General features: G+C 32.0%; 2 protein-coding genes across 4 annotated transcripts; one reads left to right on the forward strand and one right to left on the reverse strand.

The window, feature by feature from the left end:
- Positions 1-5,349: 5,349 nt before the first annotated feature.
- CCD8 (carotenoid cleavage dioxygenase) lies at positions 5,350-8,832 on the forward strand. Its single transcript, NM_001255786.2, has 6 exons — positions 5,350-5,613; positions 6,698-7,441; positions 7,835-8,028; positions 8,146-8,335; positions 8,486-8,588; positions 8,687-8,832. Exons 1-6 carry the CDS (start codon positions 5,350-5,352, stop codon positions 8,830-8,832), a joined length of 1,641 nt encoding a protein of 546 aa, NP_001242715.2.
- Positions 8,833-9,668: 836 nt separating this feature from the next.
- Positions 9,669-15,213, reverse strand: LOC100795367 (probable transcriptional regulatory protein At2g25830). 3 transcript variants are annotated; one of them, XR_005891957.1, is made up of 8 exons: positions 14,638-15,210; positions 13,948-14,266; positions 13,803-13,864; positions 13,349-13,505; positions 12,209-12,477; positions 11,038-11,158; positions 9,924-10,094; positions 9,669-9,808 (listed from the first exon to the last, which is right to left on the reverse strand). XR_005891957.1 is itself a non-coding variant. In XM_003526444.5 (7 exons), the coding sequence occupies exons 2-7, from the start codon at positions 14,131-14,133 to the stop codon at positions 10,002-10,004; spliced, it is 888 nt and encodes a 295-aa protein (XP_003526492.1). In that variant the 5' UTR covers positions 14,134-14,266; positions 14,638-15,209; the 3' UTR covers positions 9,669-10,001. The 3 variants fall into 3 exon arrangements, 2 of the variants coding, with proteins under 2 accessions (XP_003526492.1, XP_040872289.1); XM_003526444.5 differs by having other exon boundaries at positions 9,669-10,094; positions 14,638-15,209; XM_041016355.1 differs by lacking the exons at positions 9,669-9,808; positions 9,924-10,094 and adding an exon at positions 10,897-10,950 and having other exon boundaries at positions 14,638-15,213.
- Between the last annotated feature and the right edge of the window lie 128 nt (positions 15,214-15,341).

Consider the following 15,341-nt stretch of genomic DNA (forward strand, 5'->3'; position numbering starts at 1 on the left):
AGAGTTCTAACTACTCAATAAAAGAATTAAGAATTAAGAATTAATTAATGCTTGATTAGGGAAATTAAGCCCATATTCTTAAGACAAGCTGCTGAGATTGCAAAACGTGGGTGGGTGCGTCAGTGCGCATCAGCACCGCCCACATTATTTGATTGTTGGTTTTGGAGACTGACCCACTGATTATTAGTTTTTATAATAAATCGTGGTCGTGGTCTAAATAAAAACTTAACTGTTCTTCGTTGTGGGAAAACCCTAATTTTGTCTGCCACATACGCTTGGAGCAGAAATTGTACATTATGGATTGTTGTGGGAATCAAACAGGACAAGAAGAGACCCAAGCAATTACAGAGGTCTTCATCATATTCTCTCTATGCAAAACAACTGATCGAACAACTCCACCAATTGCAAACCACAGTTAGACGTTTAAATATGAAAGATCATTACATAGAGTGGGTCAATTGGTGATGTAATTAATTTATCCCCACATATAGATTATGTAATATTCTTGAAACTTTAAGTTACACCTTAACAAATATTGCGTGGGGCACTTTACTAGAAGGCTGCAATTTCCCCCCGTGAAAACGTTTTGCTTAAGCATATACAATAATGATTAAAAATAGGGAGTTAATGAAATCTGGTGCAAATAACAAACACATTTGTTTGGTTTTGTGCGATCGAGTTAATGGATTTAAGGATTGTTGAATGAAAGAAGATTGAGTGGCCAACATGCGGACCCATATTGCACAACCATGCAGGTCAACCTATAAACTAAACATAATGAGCGTTCCCACTTTCCAAAAGGGGTATGAACTATGTAACGAATTAACACTGATCATGTACATTAAACAATAGGAACAAATTAATAACTCAAATAATGAAAAAAGTGTGGTGTGTATTATACTTCATTTCTTTGAGAACATCATCATTATTTGCTCTCCTATTGAAATGCCCCAACGACCGCTTGCAATTCATCATCATCGATGGTGTTGCCAGTGCCTCAACTTCCTTCATCTTTGTTTTTTTCTTGTTTTTAATAATTTGATTTCATATTTTTTGTTTGAATAACGGTGATCAAATAATATTTGTAAAACTCATTCAAAATGAGGTTAGAGTATTTTCAGTATAGTGACCGGATTGTAGCCAATTCTATTCATCAAACAAGCTAGCAAGATGGGAAAGTATTTTGTACGATTAACTTCTCTAAGAGAATCACTACTTCATAATGTTGAGATAAATACAATGGTTAACTAGACCATGGAATTGCCTGTGACTATACAAATAACTGGGTGTCAATATTTAATTTTTTTCAGGAATTAAATGAAAACGAATAGCAAAATGGAAAGAAATCTTAAGTTAATTTGGCAGAGCTCCGTCTTGAGGTCAAAGTAATTAAAGTTGTAAAGATGCCAAATTTTCTTTAATTGCCAACAGCAGAAACATAATTACATGTTTGATTTTGAGAGGATTAGATTCTATATTAATTATGCATAAAGACAAACGTGGTGGGTTTTGGTACGATCAAATTTCAAGGTCAAAGAAAGAGTTGATGCATTATGCGCAACATGCACCTCTGGAGGCGACATGCCATCCTACGATCACAATTCACAAATTATAAATTCGATCATGGAGAATGAATCATTAGCTAGCTACGAATTGAAAGATGGACTCACGGTAGTAGATCTCAATATATTTAATCAATAAGGTTCATGCTATCATTTAAATAATCATTTTACTTAATTAACTAGTTACTGAAACACTGCATTTTACAATTACCTGATCATTTCCTTATTTTTGGCTTAAAAAAATGTTGATTTCTTAGGCTTAGGCTATGTTGAAAGAGAAAAAAAAAACGTTAGCTAAAAGCTGAAGATTAAGTTAAATTATCTGAAAGTTATTAATTGAAAGTTTATAATCTAACTTAATAATTTAGAGTATCTATAATAAAATTACTTAAAAATAAAACGCAATGTTTAACAAAAATTGTAGTTAAAATATTTGATGTGATATTTCTTATACAGGCACTCTTACTTATATAATTAAGCTACATTGTTTAACTATTTTTTATCAATAAAAATGTACCATTTAGGTTAAGAATTGGTAGAAAATACAAAATTAAATTAAACATTTATTTTAACAATTTTAATAATGAAGTGAATTTTTGTATAGAGTTCTCAAATTTATGTAGCATTGTAAAATCCATAAGTTTAAGGTAAGAAACTTATTTAAGAAATAATATATGCTCTTAATTAGAAGTATTTTATAAAATCATTTTTTTAAGATTTAAAATTAGTTGTTGAATTAATTAATAGGCAAGCAATGAATATAAAGTAACATAAAAAAACGTGCTAATAATATTTTTTTTTAATTGTGTACACAAAAATGTTGTTTTTTGTTGAATTCCGTCTTCTAAGTATATCTAACCAAAATAAATTTGAAATCGATGTTATCGCTTATAGAGAATTTCAAGGTAACAGTTACATTCATTTATAGAGACGGTTCTTTTTGAATAAATCTAAAAAGGACTAAAGGCGGCATAGACATGCATAGGATATATAGATGGGATAAATTTATTTTCTGATCTATTCAAAATTTTGATACGTGTGCTATAATTTCTTTTATAGGTGTTATTTAAAGTCCCATTTTACTTAATTAAGATTCGATACTATAACAAGACCGAATTAATATAAACTATTAACATAATATAGTAATTTTAACATAATGAAAAATTAAATCACCTAATTTTTCAACTTCTTCAAACTGTAGCTTAAGACTGTCAAGCTAGCTAAAAATGTATAATGACAAAAAATAATATATTTATATGATATTTTATATAGATTTTAATTTTATTTTATGAATAAAGATATATTTTGAGGTGTTATAATTTTGGTTTTTTTAATTAATTTTAAACTCTTATAATTTTTATTTTTACATAAATTATTTTAATTACTTTTTTTTAGTTTCAATTATGATATTTTTCATATTATCTATTATAGTATTAATCTTATACTATATCTTAAAATATTTTAAATCAAGTTTAAAATAAATAAATAAAATATACATTTGAGTAGATATTATATTTTTATTATTTTAATTAGTACCATGATTAAAATAAATACGCTAATAAAAATTATTTAAAAATAATAGAAAAATAAAATAAATGTAACATTTATCATTTTCAATTCGTGAAATATAATATGAATAAGTGAATAAAAATCATGTTTTATTTAAAATGATAATAAAAAATTTAATAAGTATTTTAAGGATAAAAAAATAAAATATAAAAAAATTAGAAATTAATGTTTTTAAAAATGTTATTATAACTAGTGTTTCAAAAAATATTAAAAGTTACTAAAAATATGTTTATAAAATGGTCAAACATATTTTTTAGTTAGTAAAAATGTAAAAAACTAACTGAAATTAGTTATCGATCATAGTTTAAAAAGTAATTAAAAAAATATATGTTATCCTCTTATCTTATCTTGATATTTAAAAGTCCTTGAGTAATTCAAGTTAATTTAAATAAACCTAGTTTTAAAACAATTTAATATCTATTTTTTTCTTATACTTAGAGATTTTTTATCATGTCATCTTTCTTATGTTCCCTCGAATATGAAGGTAAAAATATTTATTTTCATGTTTATTAAAAGGTTATGAAAAAGGATTCTAAAGTGTTTCTTCTGTTATTTTTTATACTATATTGTTTTTTTTTTAAATTATTCCTTAATTTTCATAAGATTATTTTCTACTTATCCATTGTACTTATTATTATTTTGTCCAAAATACCCTTAACTAATTTAGTTCATAAATAATACTAAGAATTGTTTTCTCTCTCATGAGGATTGATGAATGGAAGAGTTTGGTATTAAAAATAAAATTTTCACTATTATTATTCTCTCTCCATGCATTAATTACTTAAGAGTAATTTTGAAAAATCAATACAATAACAAAAAAAAATTAATGTTAATAATTAAATGGTTTAAATATTTTTTAGTCCTTATTGTTTAATATTTTTTTATTTTTAGTTCTTACAAATTATATTTGTTTTATTTTTAGTCATCTTTAAAACACTTTGAATAACACTTTGAACAATAAGAAAAAGTGTTATCTAAAATATTATAAGGACGAAAAATAAAATAAACATAATTTATAAAGATTAAAAATAAAAAAATAAATTTACAAGGATGAAAAGTAAAAAAATTTACAAGAACTAAAAAGTTATTTAAGTTTAACTAAATTAATAATTTTTCTTAATAAACATAAATTAGTTAGCAATGTCATATATTTTCTCTTCTTCCATTCTTAATTATAAAATTATTTTAACAAATTCAAACCCCTTAATAAAAGTCCTTAGTTTATTTCATTATATTATATTTGTCAATTATTTATGCTATCATTCTAAAATTATATTTTTCTTATCTTCCGCTATCAACTTAAATATTTCGATCTCATTAATGTTTGGGCCTTGAGAAGAGATAATTAAGTAAAGATATGTAAGAAAAAATAATTAATATATTTAAAAATTAAAAGATAATCTTATAGAAAGAGACAAACAATTTTTTTTAAAAAAATTAATAATAAGGGAGAAAGGGAGTAATTAGGAGCGGAGGGAGTACCTTTTATTAAAATAAAAGGAAAATTATTCTTGTACACCTTGTGGATTGTCTACACCTTGAGAGATTTTTTATTTTGAATGTAATAAATATTAATATAATCTTATTATATTTTGATTAAAGAAAAAAGTTTAAAATAATTTAATTAACTCAATTTATAAAATAAATTGAATAAAATGAGAATTTGAGGGTTTATTATAAAAAAATAAAGAAATTTAATTTATATATAAAAACAAACTTAAAAGACCAAAATAACACGTAATCTAAACTATAAGAGCTAAAACTGAAATTAATATAAAAAAATAAACTCATTGCTATATATTTGAACTTTGCTGTGTACTTCAAACTTGTGAAGTACTAGTTTAATTATAATATATTAACTTGGGTGTCTTCACTGTCTTGATATACTTGGCCAAATCAATAAAAATACATATAAATTAACGTATCAAAGTGAGGACTGGAGAAAAAACAAGGCATGTCTCGTAGTGAGAAGGAATTCCACCAATCCAAGATTCCCACAAATCAATTCATGTCCTAAGACTGTCCTATAAGTGCATCATTCCCCTCCTCAATCTAAAACGCCAACGGCTTCAAAGCAAATTAAACACACCTTCCATTTTCTTCTTCCAGCTACTCTCTACTCTATCTTTCTCCAATTAATTCCATAATCCGAGAAGATTCCACTTTCATGGCTTTCACCTTCTCGCCTTCAATCAGAAACTCCATTTCATGGCCAACTATGCTTGTTCCTGACATGCCTGATATCAATATCTCACTTCGAAATAAAGGCATCTACAAAGGGAAACGCAATATTAATCTGCGAGACTTGACCAAGGCAAATGTTGCAAGTCCATCATTACCTTTGATTGCCCCACCAACACCCGAGGAACGCCCAGGAATCACCCATGACTGCCACCACCACCACCATGTTGCATGGACTAGTATCCCGCAAGAGAGATGGGAAGGAGAGTTACAAGTTCAAGGGCAAATACCATTATGGCTGGTAAGTCTCTCTTTTTTTTTTTTAATGTACAAATGTTTAGTTGTTAGTGTTAGTTTTCGTTAGCAAAAAATTTTAAACTCACCTTTTTCTCCTTTCCTTTCCCTTTACTATTAGACCAATCGTAAGTCTTCATAATTCATGGTCATCAAATCAAATTACCCCATATTTACCATCGATGTCTTTATGCATAATTTTTAAAGATAATCTTACTACTTTTTATTAAATTAATTACCCGAGTTACCATAGAAAGTACAAAAGCAAAGTGAAAAAGAACAAGAAATCTCTTCTTGTCGCAACACAAAAGGTTCTTTTTTCTCCGGGAGCTACTCCGTCCATTATAAATTACAAATATAATACCAGTAACAGTAATCAATAAAGCTATGTATTTGATCCTAAGCGTAGTACTATAGGTTTGTTGGTCATCATACCCGTATAACGTCAGAGAATGAAAAACCAATATCAGTATATTATAATTAGTTAAAAACTAAATATATATTAAAACAATACTAATAAATTAAGAATAAAGTCGGTGTCAAAAATATTTTAATCAACTCTGACTATAAACACGCAAACTCGTATAAATAATTAATATATATAACATCAAAGGATCTTTGATTATGTATGCTCATCATTAGTCGTCGGTATATTCCATGATACCAGAGATGCATACAACCACATGTATATGCAGACGTCATCAGGTCGATCATTTTGTTGAGTCTATAAAGTATAAAATAACGGTAGTATAACTAGGAAAATTTAGTGTACAAACGTATTTTCTCCGTTTGTTTGTTTACTTCGACAATGATTCTCGCCTTTTATAAATAACATGTATAGTATAGATATGCACAATGAACAATACGTACAGCTAGATGATCGAAACAAATTAATAACAAAAAAATGAATTTAATTTCTATGGATTTTCTTAATCAATCACAAATTATAATTATTATGACTTTTAAAATAAATAATTTTAATAAAAATGAATTGTAATTTGTGATTGATTTAGCTTAATTAATTATAAAACTAACAAGTAAAAGTATATTGTTGGTGCATGCTCCAAATAAATATGAATAATTGCATGCAGGAAGGAACGTACCTAAGGAATGGTCCGGGCATGTGGCACATAGGGGACTACAACTTCCGGCACCTCTTCGACGGTTACGCCACCCTGGTGAGGCTCGGTTTCCGGAACGGCCGGCTAGTCGCGGGGCACCGGCAAATCGAGTCGGAGGCGTACCGGGCGGCGAAGAAGAACAAGAAGATATGTTACAGGGAGTTCTCCGAGGTGCCTAAGGCTGCGAATTTCCTGGCCTACGTGGGGGAGCTGGCGAGCCTGTTCTCTGGCGCTTCCCTGACCGACAACGCGAACACCGGCGTGGTGAAACTCGGCGACGGCAGGGTGGTGTGCCTTACGGAGACTCAGAAAGGGTCCATAGTGATAGACCCTGAGACGTTGGAGACAGTGGGGAAGTTTGAGTACAGTGACTCGTTGGGGGGTCTTATTCACTCCGCACATCCCATTGTGACGGATGAAGAGTTTTTGACGTTGTTGCCTGATTTGGTGAGAGCAGGGTACCTTGTTGTTAGGATGGAGCCTGGTACCAATGAGAGGAGGGTCATTGGAAGGGTCAATTGTAGGGGTGGGCCTGCACCTGGTTGGGTTCATTCTTTTCCTGTTACTCAACATTATGTTGTTGTGCCTGAAATGCCGTTGAGGTACTGTGCTCAGAATTTGCTCAAAGCTGAACCTACTCCTTTGTACAAGTTTGAGTGGCACCCTGAATCCAGAGCTTTTATGCATGTAATGTGCAAGACTAGTGGGAAAATTGTAAGTTCATTACTCATCTTTCTATCTCTAATTAATACATATTATGATGGATATCGATAGGACAAAACTTTGATATATAGGTGTTTTTGGTGGTGTTCTTCATCATAATTGATTTTTTTTTTAAGATCAATATCAGTTCTTAATTTATTAGTTTATGTTAGTATGAAAGATTTAAACCCAAAACATTTTTCTTTCCTATTTCTCGCTTAATCACCAAGTCAACTTATAACTTCTATCAGAATTGAAATTTTAACTTAGTATTTTATGTTGACCATTAATGGAAACTTTTATTATGTTGATTGAAAGGTACATATATATTGATATGTTGTGTGTTTGTTTCACTAATTAATCTGTGTTATGGACTTTGTTAACGATGGATGTGTGATTTGGAAGGTGGCAAGTGTGGAAGTGCCTCTGTTTGTTACTTTCCATTTCATAAATGCGTACGAGGAGCAAGATGAAGATGGGAGGGTGACGGCCATTATTGCTGACTGTTGTGAGCACAATTCAGATACTACCATTCTTGATAGGCTTAGGTTGCAGAACCTTCGTTCGTTTAATGGTGAAGATGTTCTACCTGATGCTAGGTAATTGATATTTGATAGTATATAAGTATATTTGCCTTTCCTTAAAGATTTTATTAGTGAATTTATATATGAATGGAAATAGTCTAAAATCATGGTTTATTTAATATTGATTGACAGGGTTGGGCGGTTTAGAATACCACTGGATGGAAGTCCATATGGAACATTAGATGCAGCATTGGAGCCGAATGAACATGGGAGAGGCATGGACATGTGCAGCATAAACCCTAATTATTTAGGGAAGAAATACAGATATGCATATGCTTGCGGAGCACAAAGACCTTGTAACTTTCCCAACACCCTCACCAAGGTTTGATTTATATATATATATATATATATATATATATATATATATATATATATCAGTTCTTTAAAATTTTCTGTCAGAAATATCTTTGGTTCCCCACATATATATTTAGTTGAACGTGCTTTGATATGGAATATATATATATATATGCAGCTTGATTTTGAATTAAAGAAGGCTAAGAACTGGCATGAAGAAGGTGCAGTGCCCTCAGAACCCTTCTTTGTGGCACGACCAGGAGCAACAGAGGAAGATGATGGTTAGAACTTAGAACTCCTTTAACTCAAGCATGATGCTTTCTTTTTCTTCACTACACTTGGCCTACAGCTTATAGCCTATTTTTCCCTCGTATGGCAGGCGTAGTCATCTCCATTGTCAGTGAGAAAAATGGAGAAGGATTTGCGTTGGTGTTAGATGGTTCCACTTTTGAAGAGATTGCTAGGGCCAAATTCCCCTATGGACTTCCATATGGGTTGCATGGATGCTGGGTTCCAAAAGAGTAACGTACTCTATCAATGAAGATTGTGTTGTCATACGAAATCTGCTTAGAGAAACGACGCAACACTGCTTCGAAGCACTACACCTATACAATAAACTCTATTTTTTTTCTTTATTCTAGTGCAATATACTTATTATGCAACTATACTAAGGATTCAAGAGATAGTGATACATGATGTATGTATTGTATGTGTATGATAAAGTAGCAATTATAAATGGAATTCGTCGTCTTACCCTCCGCATTTTGTACATTGTACAGTACTTCATGTACTGTAACAACTAACAACAAATCCTTATTCAAAAATGATTTCCTTTCACGTAATCCAAAGGTATATTCTTAAAAATAACACATGTTGCACCATAATCTGGCCACGTTCCAATGGGCAGAGCATTAACCAGTAAGAAGAATATTGTTAAGATGTCAGAAAACTAAAGAATATTTTGGACTCGGATAAGGAATCTCTCAAAACTTGACGCTCAGATCCATGATACACCAGTTTGGCATTAACAATAATAATTTTTTTTAGCCATTTCAAATAAACATCCAGAGTGCGTCACATTTATAACTAGAAACCAACTCTTCTAACTGACATCAGATCCCTGCAATGGCCTATCTTGGTTGTTCTCGTATATAAACGAATCTTGAAAATTTCTAAAGAGACATATATATAATTCTCAGCGTCTTGGTTTACATGCAAAAATGATGCTAATAATATGAGCAAAAAAACAGTTCCTTGACTATCTTCTCCATATGTAATAAGACCAATTATATACGAAAGTAGAGAAAAATTCGAGATGGTTGCAAATAAATCTCTCCGGGATCATCGTACCCAACCAGAAGGAATCAAGATTTACTTTGTTTCATTATTATTGGACTTTGTAGTTTGTCATATAAGACGATACATGGTTTAAATATCCTCGGTTTTGAATCAAATAATTTCAAAATAAACTTCCCTTCCAGAAAGCATTCCTCTGGCCACCCTTAAAAAAAAAGGAAAAAGATTAGATAGTGCATGTGTCAGATCTACAAATTTCTCACCTGAGAAATCCCCAATAATTTTTAGAGCCTATTTTCATTTTTGCAAAAAGACCGTACATTATGTGATAGGAACTCCCAGTGTCGAAGATTAACCCTGAGTTGTCTGCTGAACAGCTTTTAAACATATAAAAATTATTACTTCTGATCTGTATAAACAGCATCAACATCATCAAGCTCAAGTAATTTGCTCATAAGTTCCTTGTTCAAGTCCATAGCCTCATCATCTACCTGAAAAATCAAGAACAACAGACTCAGGATTTTTGATATAGAAAAATTGTAGATACTGTTCAAAGTAAAATGCAGGCGTTAAAAACAATTATAATCATTATCAATATACAACAAAGACATGCTCAAACAGCCGATGGGATGAACAGTCTCATCCTTAATTCCTTACAAAGTATGAAGAGGGTTTGAGGTTGCATTTAATTGCCTTGAGATTTGTCTATTCACAACAAGAGTTCAAGGATACAAGTAATGAATTCTAAAACTTACGCAGAAGAAATAATGAATGAAGAGAAGAAAAGTTGGGGTAGGGGAGATGAATGTAAAGAATTTAAAATTTCCTCCTTAATTTTTATTTGTAATATTTTAATATTTTCTTCCCTCTATCCCAAGAAATTGAAAATGAAGGCCTACGATAAAAATAATGGATCTGGCTCTCCAAAGTGAACAACTCGCTTTAAAGGGTAAAGTAAAATAACTAATCTTAATCATTGATGAAAAAATCAACAGTCAATGTTACGTGCACATGTTGATGCATAACAAATCATGCATGTGTTGAAATATCAACAGTTGATTTTCTCATTGATGACTGAGATTATGTACTTTACCTTCGCTTACTTTAAAAGAGTCAAATCCAAATATAATAGGGGAGATTTTGTAACATGTAAATCAGGAAAACAACAGTTTAGAAATAATATTTATAGTATCCAAGACAGCTTCCCTAAACAGGAAAAATTTGTCTGCCAATGGAAAATTCTAAAAGTGCAATACAGGCAGAAGAACAGAACAGAGAGTCAGGAAAAGGCCACATCACAGACTAAACTTACACTTTTAGGATTGTTTGTTTGTCAACATTTGTATGCTATATGAATCCAAAAGGAGAAGTAAGAAAAGAGAAATGAAAATCCAAGAAATGAAATAGCATATACAATAGCCAATAGAAACAAACCTCAACCGGGGTATTTGGGAGAAGCTCGGAACCATTATCAGGCTCAAAATCTATGCCCTCCTCTCGCAGCTTAGATAGTATAGATGAATAGTTCTCTGAAGAACCTACAATTTTATAATACCTGACAAAATGAAACAAAATGAATTCTAGTAGGCAAGCTACAATTTTATGCTCTCCTCTCCTTGTTGTAAAGGTGTAAATAAACAGAACACCAGAGATTGGAACTTATTTCAGTCATTATTACACCTATCAAAGCTACCAAGTACGTAGACTAATTTAAGTGTGAGAGACTACGAGATCAAGCAACCATATTACAGAATACAGATCACACAATGGAGTTAGCAAATCTGGGCAGTCAATCAATTTCACACCAATGTAAGATTTGATACACTTATATCCAATAAGTCCTAAAAAAATTGATTTTTTATAAATATATCTGTTAATTTGTAAGTAGCTATTACTCAATTGATTTTGCTTGCCAGAATTTAGAAAATTTGAACAAACAATAAATATCTATTTAAATAGCTGACATTTTCTTTAATTTCAAAAACATATTATTTAAATATTAAATAAGAGAGACCAGAAATTCCTTTATCCCATGCCAGCCGTCATAATTGTAAGATGAGAATTGCGGCAGATGGCAGTCGGAAAATGACCACAGGCAATAGAGAAGTCTTTGTTTTAAATATTAGAAGCTTGGGTTTCAATGCAGATAATCAATTTCCACCATTATCCATTGAGCTCATTACTCAAATCAAGAAGGTATTATAACGCTTGAGTTGGCGTTGGGGCATTCTGTTGTGGATAATGTGTTCCATCCATGGATTTTGAATTGTTGATTGTTGACCCCAATTATCAATCTAAGATTGTACCACCGACCTCTCAAAGTCAGCTACATTATCTAAAGTAATGATTTTACTCAGACTAGCCAATCTATTCTTCAATAACTGGTAAAAGAAAAAGGATTTGACGAGTCAAATGGATAATTTCATTATTGCTTGTTTCACGTTTGCCCCACCAAGACTAAGCAAATGCCCCGGACCTATTATCTTGTAGACAGAGCATAGAGACAAGAATACAAATGGTCACACATTTTTTCCTATGAAGACCGGAAATTTGATTGTAACTTAGAAACACAATAAAATGAATAGCAGAACATTAACTGTCTGACCTATCCTCTTCAGTGTCATCTTCATAAGTTGGAGGATCAATTACATCCTCAGCTCCAGCATCTAAAGCAATGGCAAGCAGCTGATCTTTGTCAGCATTAGTGGCTTTAATATTTACTACCCGAACACGTTTAAACTTAAATGTCACAGATCCAGAATCTGCCATCTTTCCTCCATAGTCCTTTATCACTTCTCTAATCTTTGCCACAGAACGATGTATCTTGTCAGTTGATACCTCAACTACCATACTAACTCCTCCATAACCATAAACCTGAAGGGTAAATGTTGAAGGATATTAGTTAAAATAATATTCCAGGTCCAGGAACAAAATTCCAAAAAATTTAATCCACCAAAAGATTGGTAGAGTTGAAGGTATTTAGTACCCAAGGATGGGTCCAAACAAAAAACTGACTCATTCCCACATGGCTGGGTCGAGTCCAACCCCATCTAGGAACCTAGAAGTTTTTTTAGTAGCTTTTTTTTAAGAAAAAAAAAGGAAAAGTAAAGATTTTATTTCATAATATCTCTTAGATATTAAAAGTGAGGATGGGTTATAAACTGATTTTGCCCAAACATCCATTTGGACAAAACTAATAATTTACTTCTGCCCAAACAGATATTTGAGATGTTAAGGAACCCGAATCTATTATGGCAATGGAAACTGAATGTTATTTATTTGTAATATGCAATTATCCAAAATGGATTTGGTTTCTTTCCTTTACCTTAAGAGCATGACAGTGCCATCTTACCAGAGAGGAAAAAGAAGCTACTTCTGTGTAAGATTAGTGAACTCCTTGTAATGGTGTGCATCTACACAAGAAGCTACTTCTCTCAAAACAATGCACTGTCATGTTCTTAAGAAAAAGGAGATGATCCAAATATGCCCACTGCCCAGGATGAAGTTCTAGAGTGCAAGCACCATCTTGAAATCCCATCCAAACATGCTCATTATGGTTAAACAAAAATAAAGTCCTTGAGCAAACAACATAATGCTTAAGTAGTATATATTATACATTTGGTTTCAACTTACAAGGCGAGGTGCATACTATACTTACCTAGCCCCAAAACTGGACCCAAAAATACCTGTCCCAGACTTATCTTTTTCCCCAAGGCAATCAAATCAAGAGTAATGTTCTACCAACCTCATAGACTTTCTCGATATAAGCCTCTTGTCCTTTCTCAGAAGCTCTCTTCATATTGCGCTCAACAATATCTTTAGGCACATCAAGCTCCTTGGCTTTCTCAAGTACAGCAGCCAAAACTGAGTTGGATGTTACATTTGGACCACCTCGCTTTACACTGTCATTCAGCATGATGAAAGTCATGCACAATATGGTTTCTTAACCAATAACGGAAAACGAGACAGTAACAAACTCCACTAATTCGAACCAACATGAATTACAGAATAGATTGTGGTCAAATTCAGGAAAATCAGGCATCAATTCCACTTGCAGCAAAGTAAAGAAAAACCAAAAAAAAAAAAGATAAGGGATTATCTGGTTAACTATTTCACATCATTAAATCCTGGGCATTGGCTGCATTAATAAAAGTGATGCAACATAAAAGGCATGGGGGGTTAGTTGATGAAGGACTTACGCAGACACGACTTCCTTTCCTATCCTTGAGTATAGTTTTGCTTTCTTTGCATCTTGGGCACCCTGTAGTCATCTTTAATAAGAATCAATCATTGTAAATAGAAGTTTTTCAGAGGAATTTGATCAAACAGGTAGCATGCATAAACCTTTCTCCCAGCAATCTTGCTGGAACGGCGGCCCATACAAACAGGGGTGGAAGACCATATCCTTCTCACTTGGGAATTATCTCTATTTGCATCGAACCACAAGCTTTTGCCGCGAACAAAGGTGGAGGAGGAAAGTGAAACCCGACTTGTCAAAGCCTGAAGCTGAAGCAGAAGCAGTGCTCTCATTGTTTTATTCCTCCGACTCAAACAATACACACGCAGGATGACGCGATTTATTATATGTTAACTCTTAACATTACACTCTTCCACATAACTTCAACATACTCTATTTCTCTTCTATACTTCAACACTTCAACGTCTATAGAGCATTGATCAATAAAGAAAAAATAATTATAATTAATGGATTTTAATTAATTTATAATTAACTTTCATTAAAAAAAAGTCTATAATTAACCTATTAATTATACTAATTATAATTATCAGTTAATGATTAAACACATGAACAAAAATTATCAATTTTTAAAATTAAAAAAATTAAATATTATGATTAAAATTAAAGAGGTTAAAATCACGAATTTAAAAAATTAAAGACATCAAAATTATAATTTATCTTAATTATTAGAAAAGAATGTGTATCTTTTAATGATTAGCGACTAATATTTAACTATACGTTTCATTTATTTAAATCAGTAAAAAAATCATTTATTCAAAATATAAAACATAACTTACATATATGGGTATTTTGGTCATTAAATAAACTAATGAACATAGATTATCCACTTAGCCTCCCAATCCAAACAATTCATATAGGGATTTGTTAGGGGCACCCAGCAGAAGAAGGTTCTTTCGTGGAGTCCCACGGAAGAATTCTTCCGTCACTGTCAACTGCAGAAGAACTACAAAAGAACTTTCTTCACCTTCTTCCGCAGACTCCATTTTCGTCCCCTAACACACGCGCGAAAGAACTTCATCTTCAACCTCCAACATCCAACACCAAACAACAACAATGTCGTCTATCCTAAGGCCATTTACGCGATTCAAACAGATAACCAAAGCCAATGGGGTTAGAACACTAACTTCGATGGCGGAAGAAACGCTCACAGAAAGCCAATGAAGAAGACGAAGGGACCGAACAAAAATGGATAACCAAAGCTTGTGCCGGCCGGCGAGAAGACTGTTGGGAAGAAGATCAATGAAGAACACAAACCGCGGGAGGGAGAAGACTACAAACCAAGAAACAACAATGAAGAAGGCGAAGAAGGGGAGAAAACTGTTGGGTGTAGAGACGAGGAAGGAGCGCGGAAGAAGAAACGTTTTTTTTTTTTTAAATTTATTAACTTTTGATTTTTAAACGAAGGACATTTTTGTAAGTTCAATGAACACCTAGCAACAGCCATTCATATATACAGTTTCTTTTTCTGAACTTTCACATT

This window comes from Glycine max, chromosome 6 (genome assembly GCF_000004515.6).
Source record: "Glycine max cultivar Williams 82 chromosome 6, Glycine_max_v4.0, whole genome shotgun sequence".
Taxonomy (NCBI): Eukaryota; Viridiplantae; Streptophyta; class Magnoliopsida; order Fabales; family Fabaceae; genus Glycine; species Glycine max.

Coding starts and splice junctions, on each gene's coding strand:
- CCD8 (NM_001255786.2), top strand. CDS start 5,350: ATGCTTGTTCCTGACATGCCTGATATCAATATCTCACTTCGAAATAAA. Junction 7,442..7,834: donor GCAAGACTAGTGGGAAAATT/GTAAGTTCATTA, acceptor GTGATTTGGAAG/GTGGCAAGTGTGGAAGTGCC. Junction 8,589..8,686: donor AGCAACAGAGGAAGATGATG/GTTAGAACTTAG, acceptor CTCGTATGGCAG/GCGTAGTCATCTCCATTGTC.
- LOC100795367 (XM_003526444.5), bottom strand. CDS start 14,133: ATGAGAGCACTGCTTCTGCTTCAGCTTCAGGCTTTGACAAGTCGGGTT. Junction 12,478..13,348: donor ATATCGAGAAAGTCTATGAG/GTTGGTAGAACA, acceptor TTTACCCTTCAG/GTTTATGGTTATGGAGGAGT. Junction 10,095..11,037: donor TCCCAAATACCCCGGTTGAG/GTTTGTTTCTAT, acceptor TTGATTTTTCAG/GTAGATGATGAGGCTATGGA.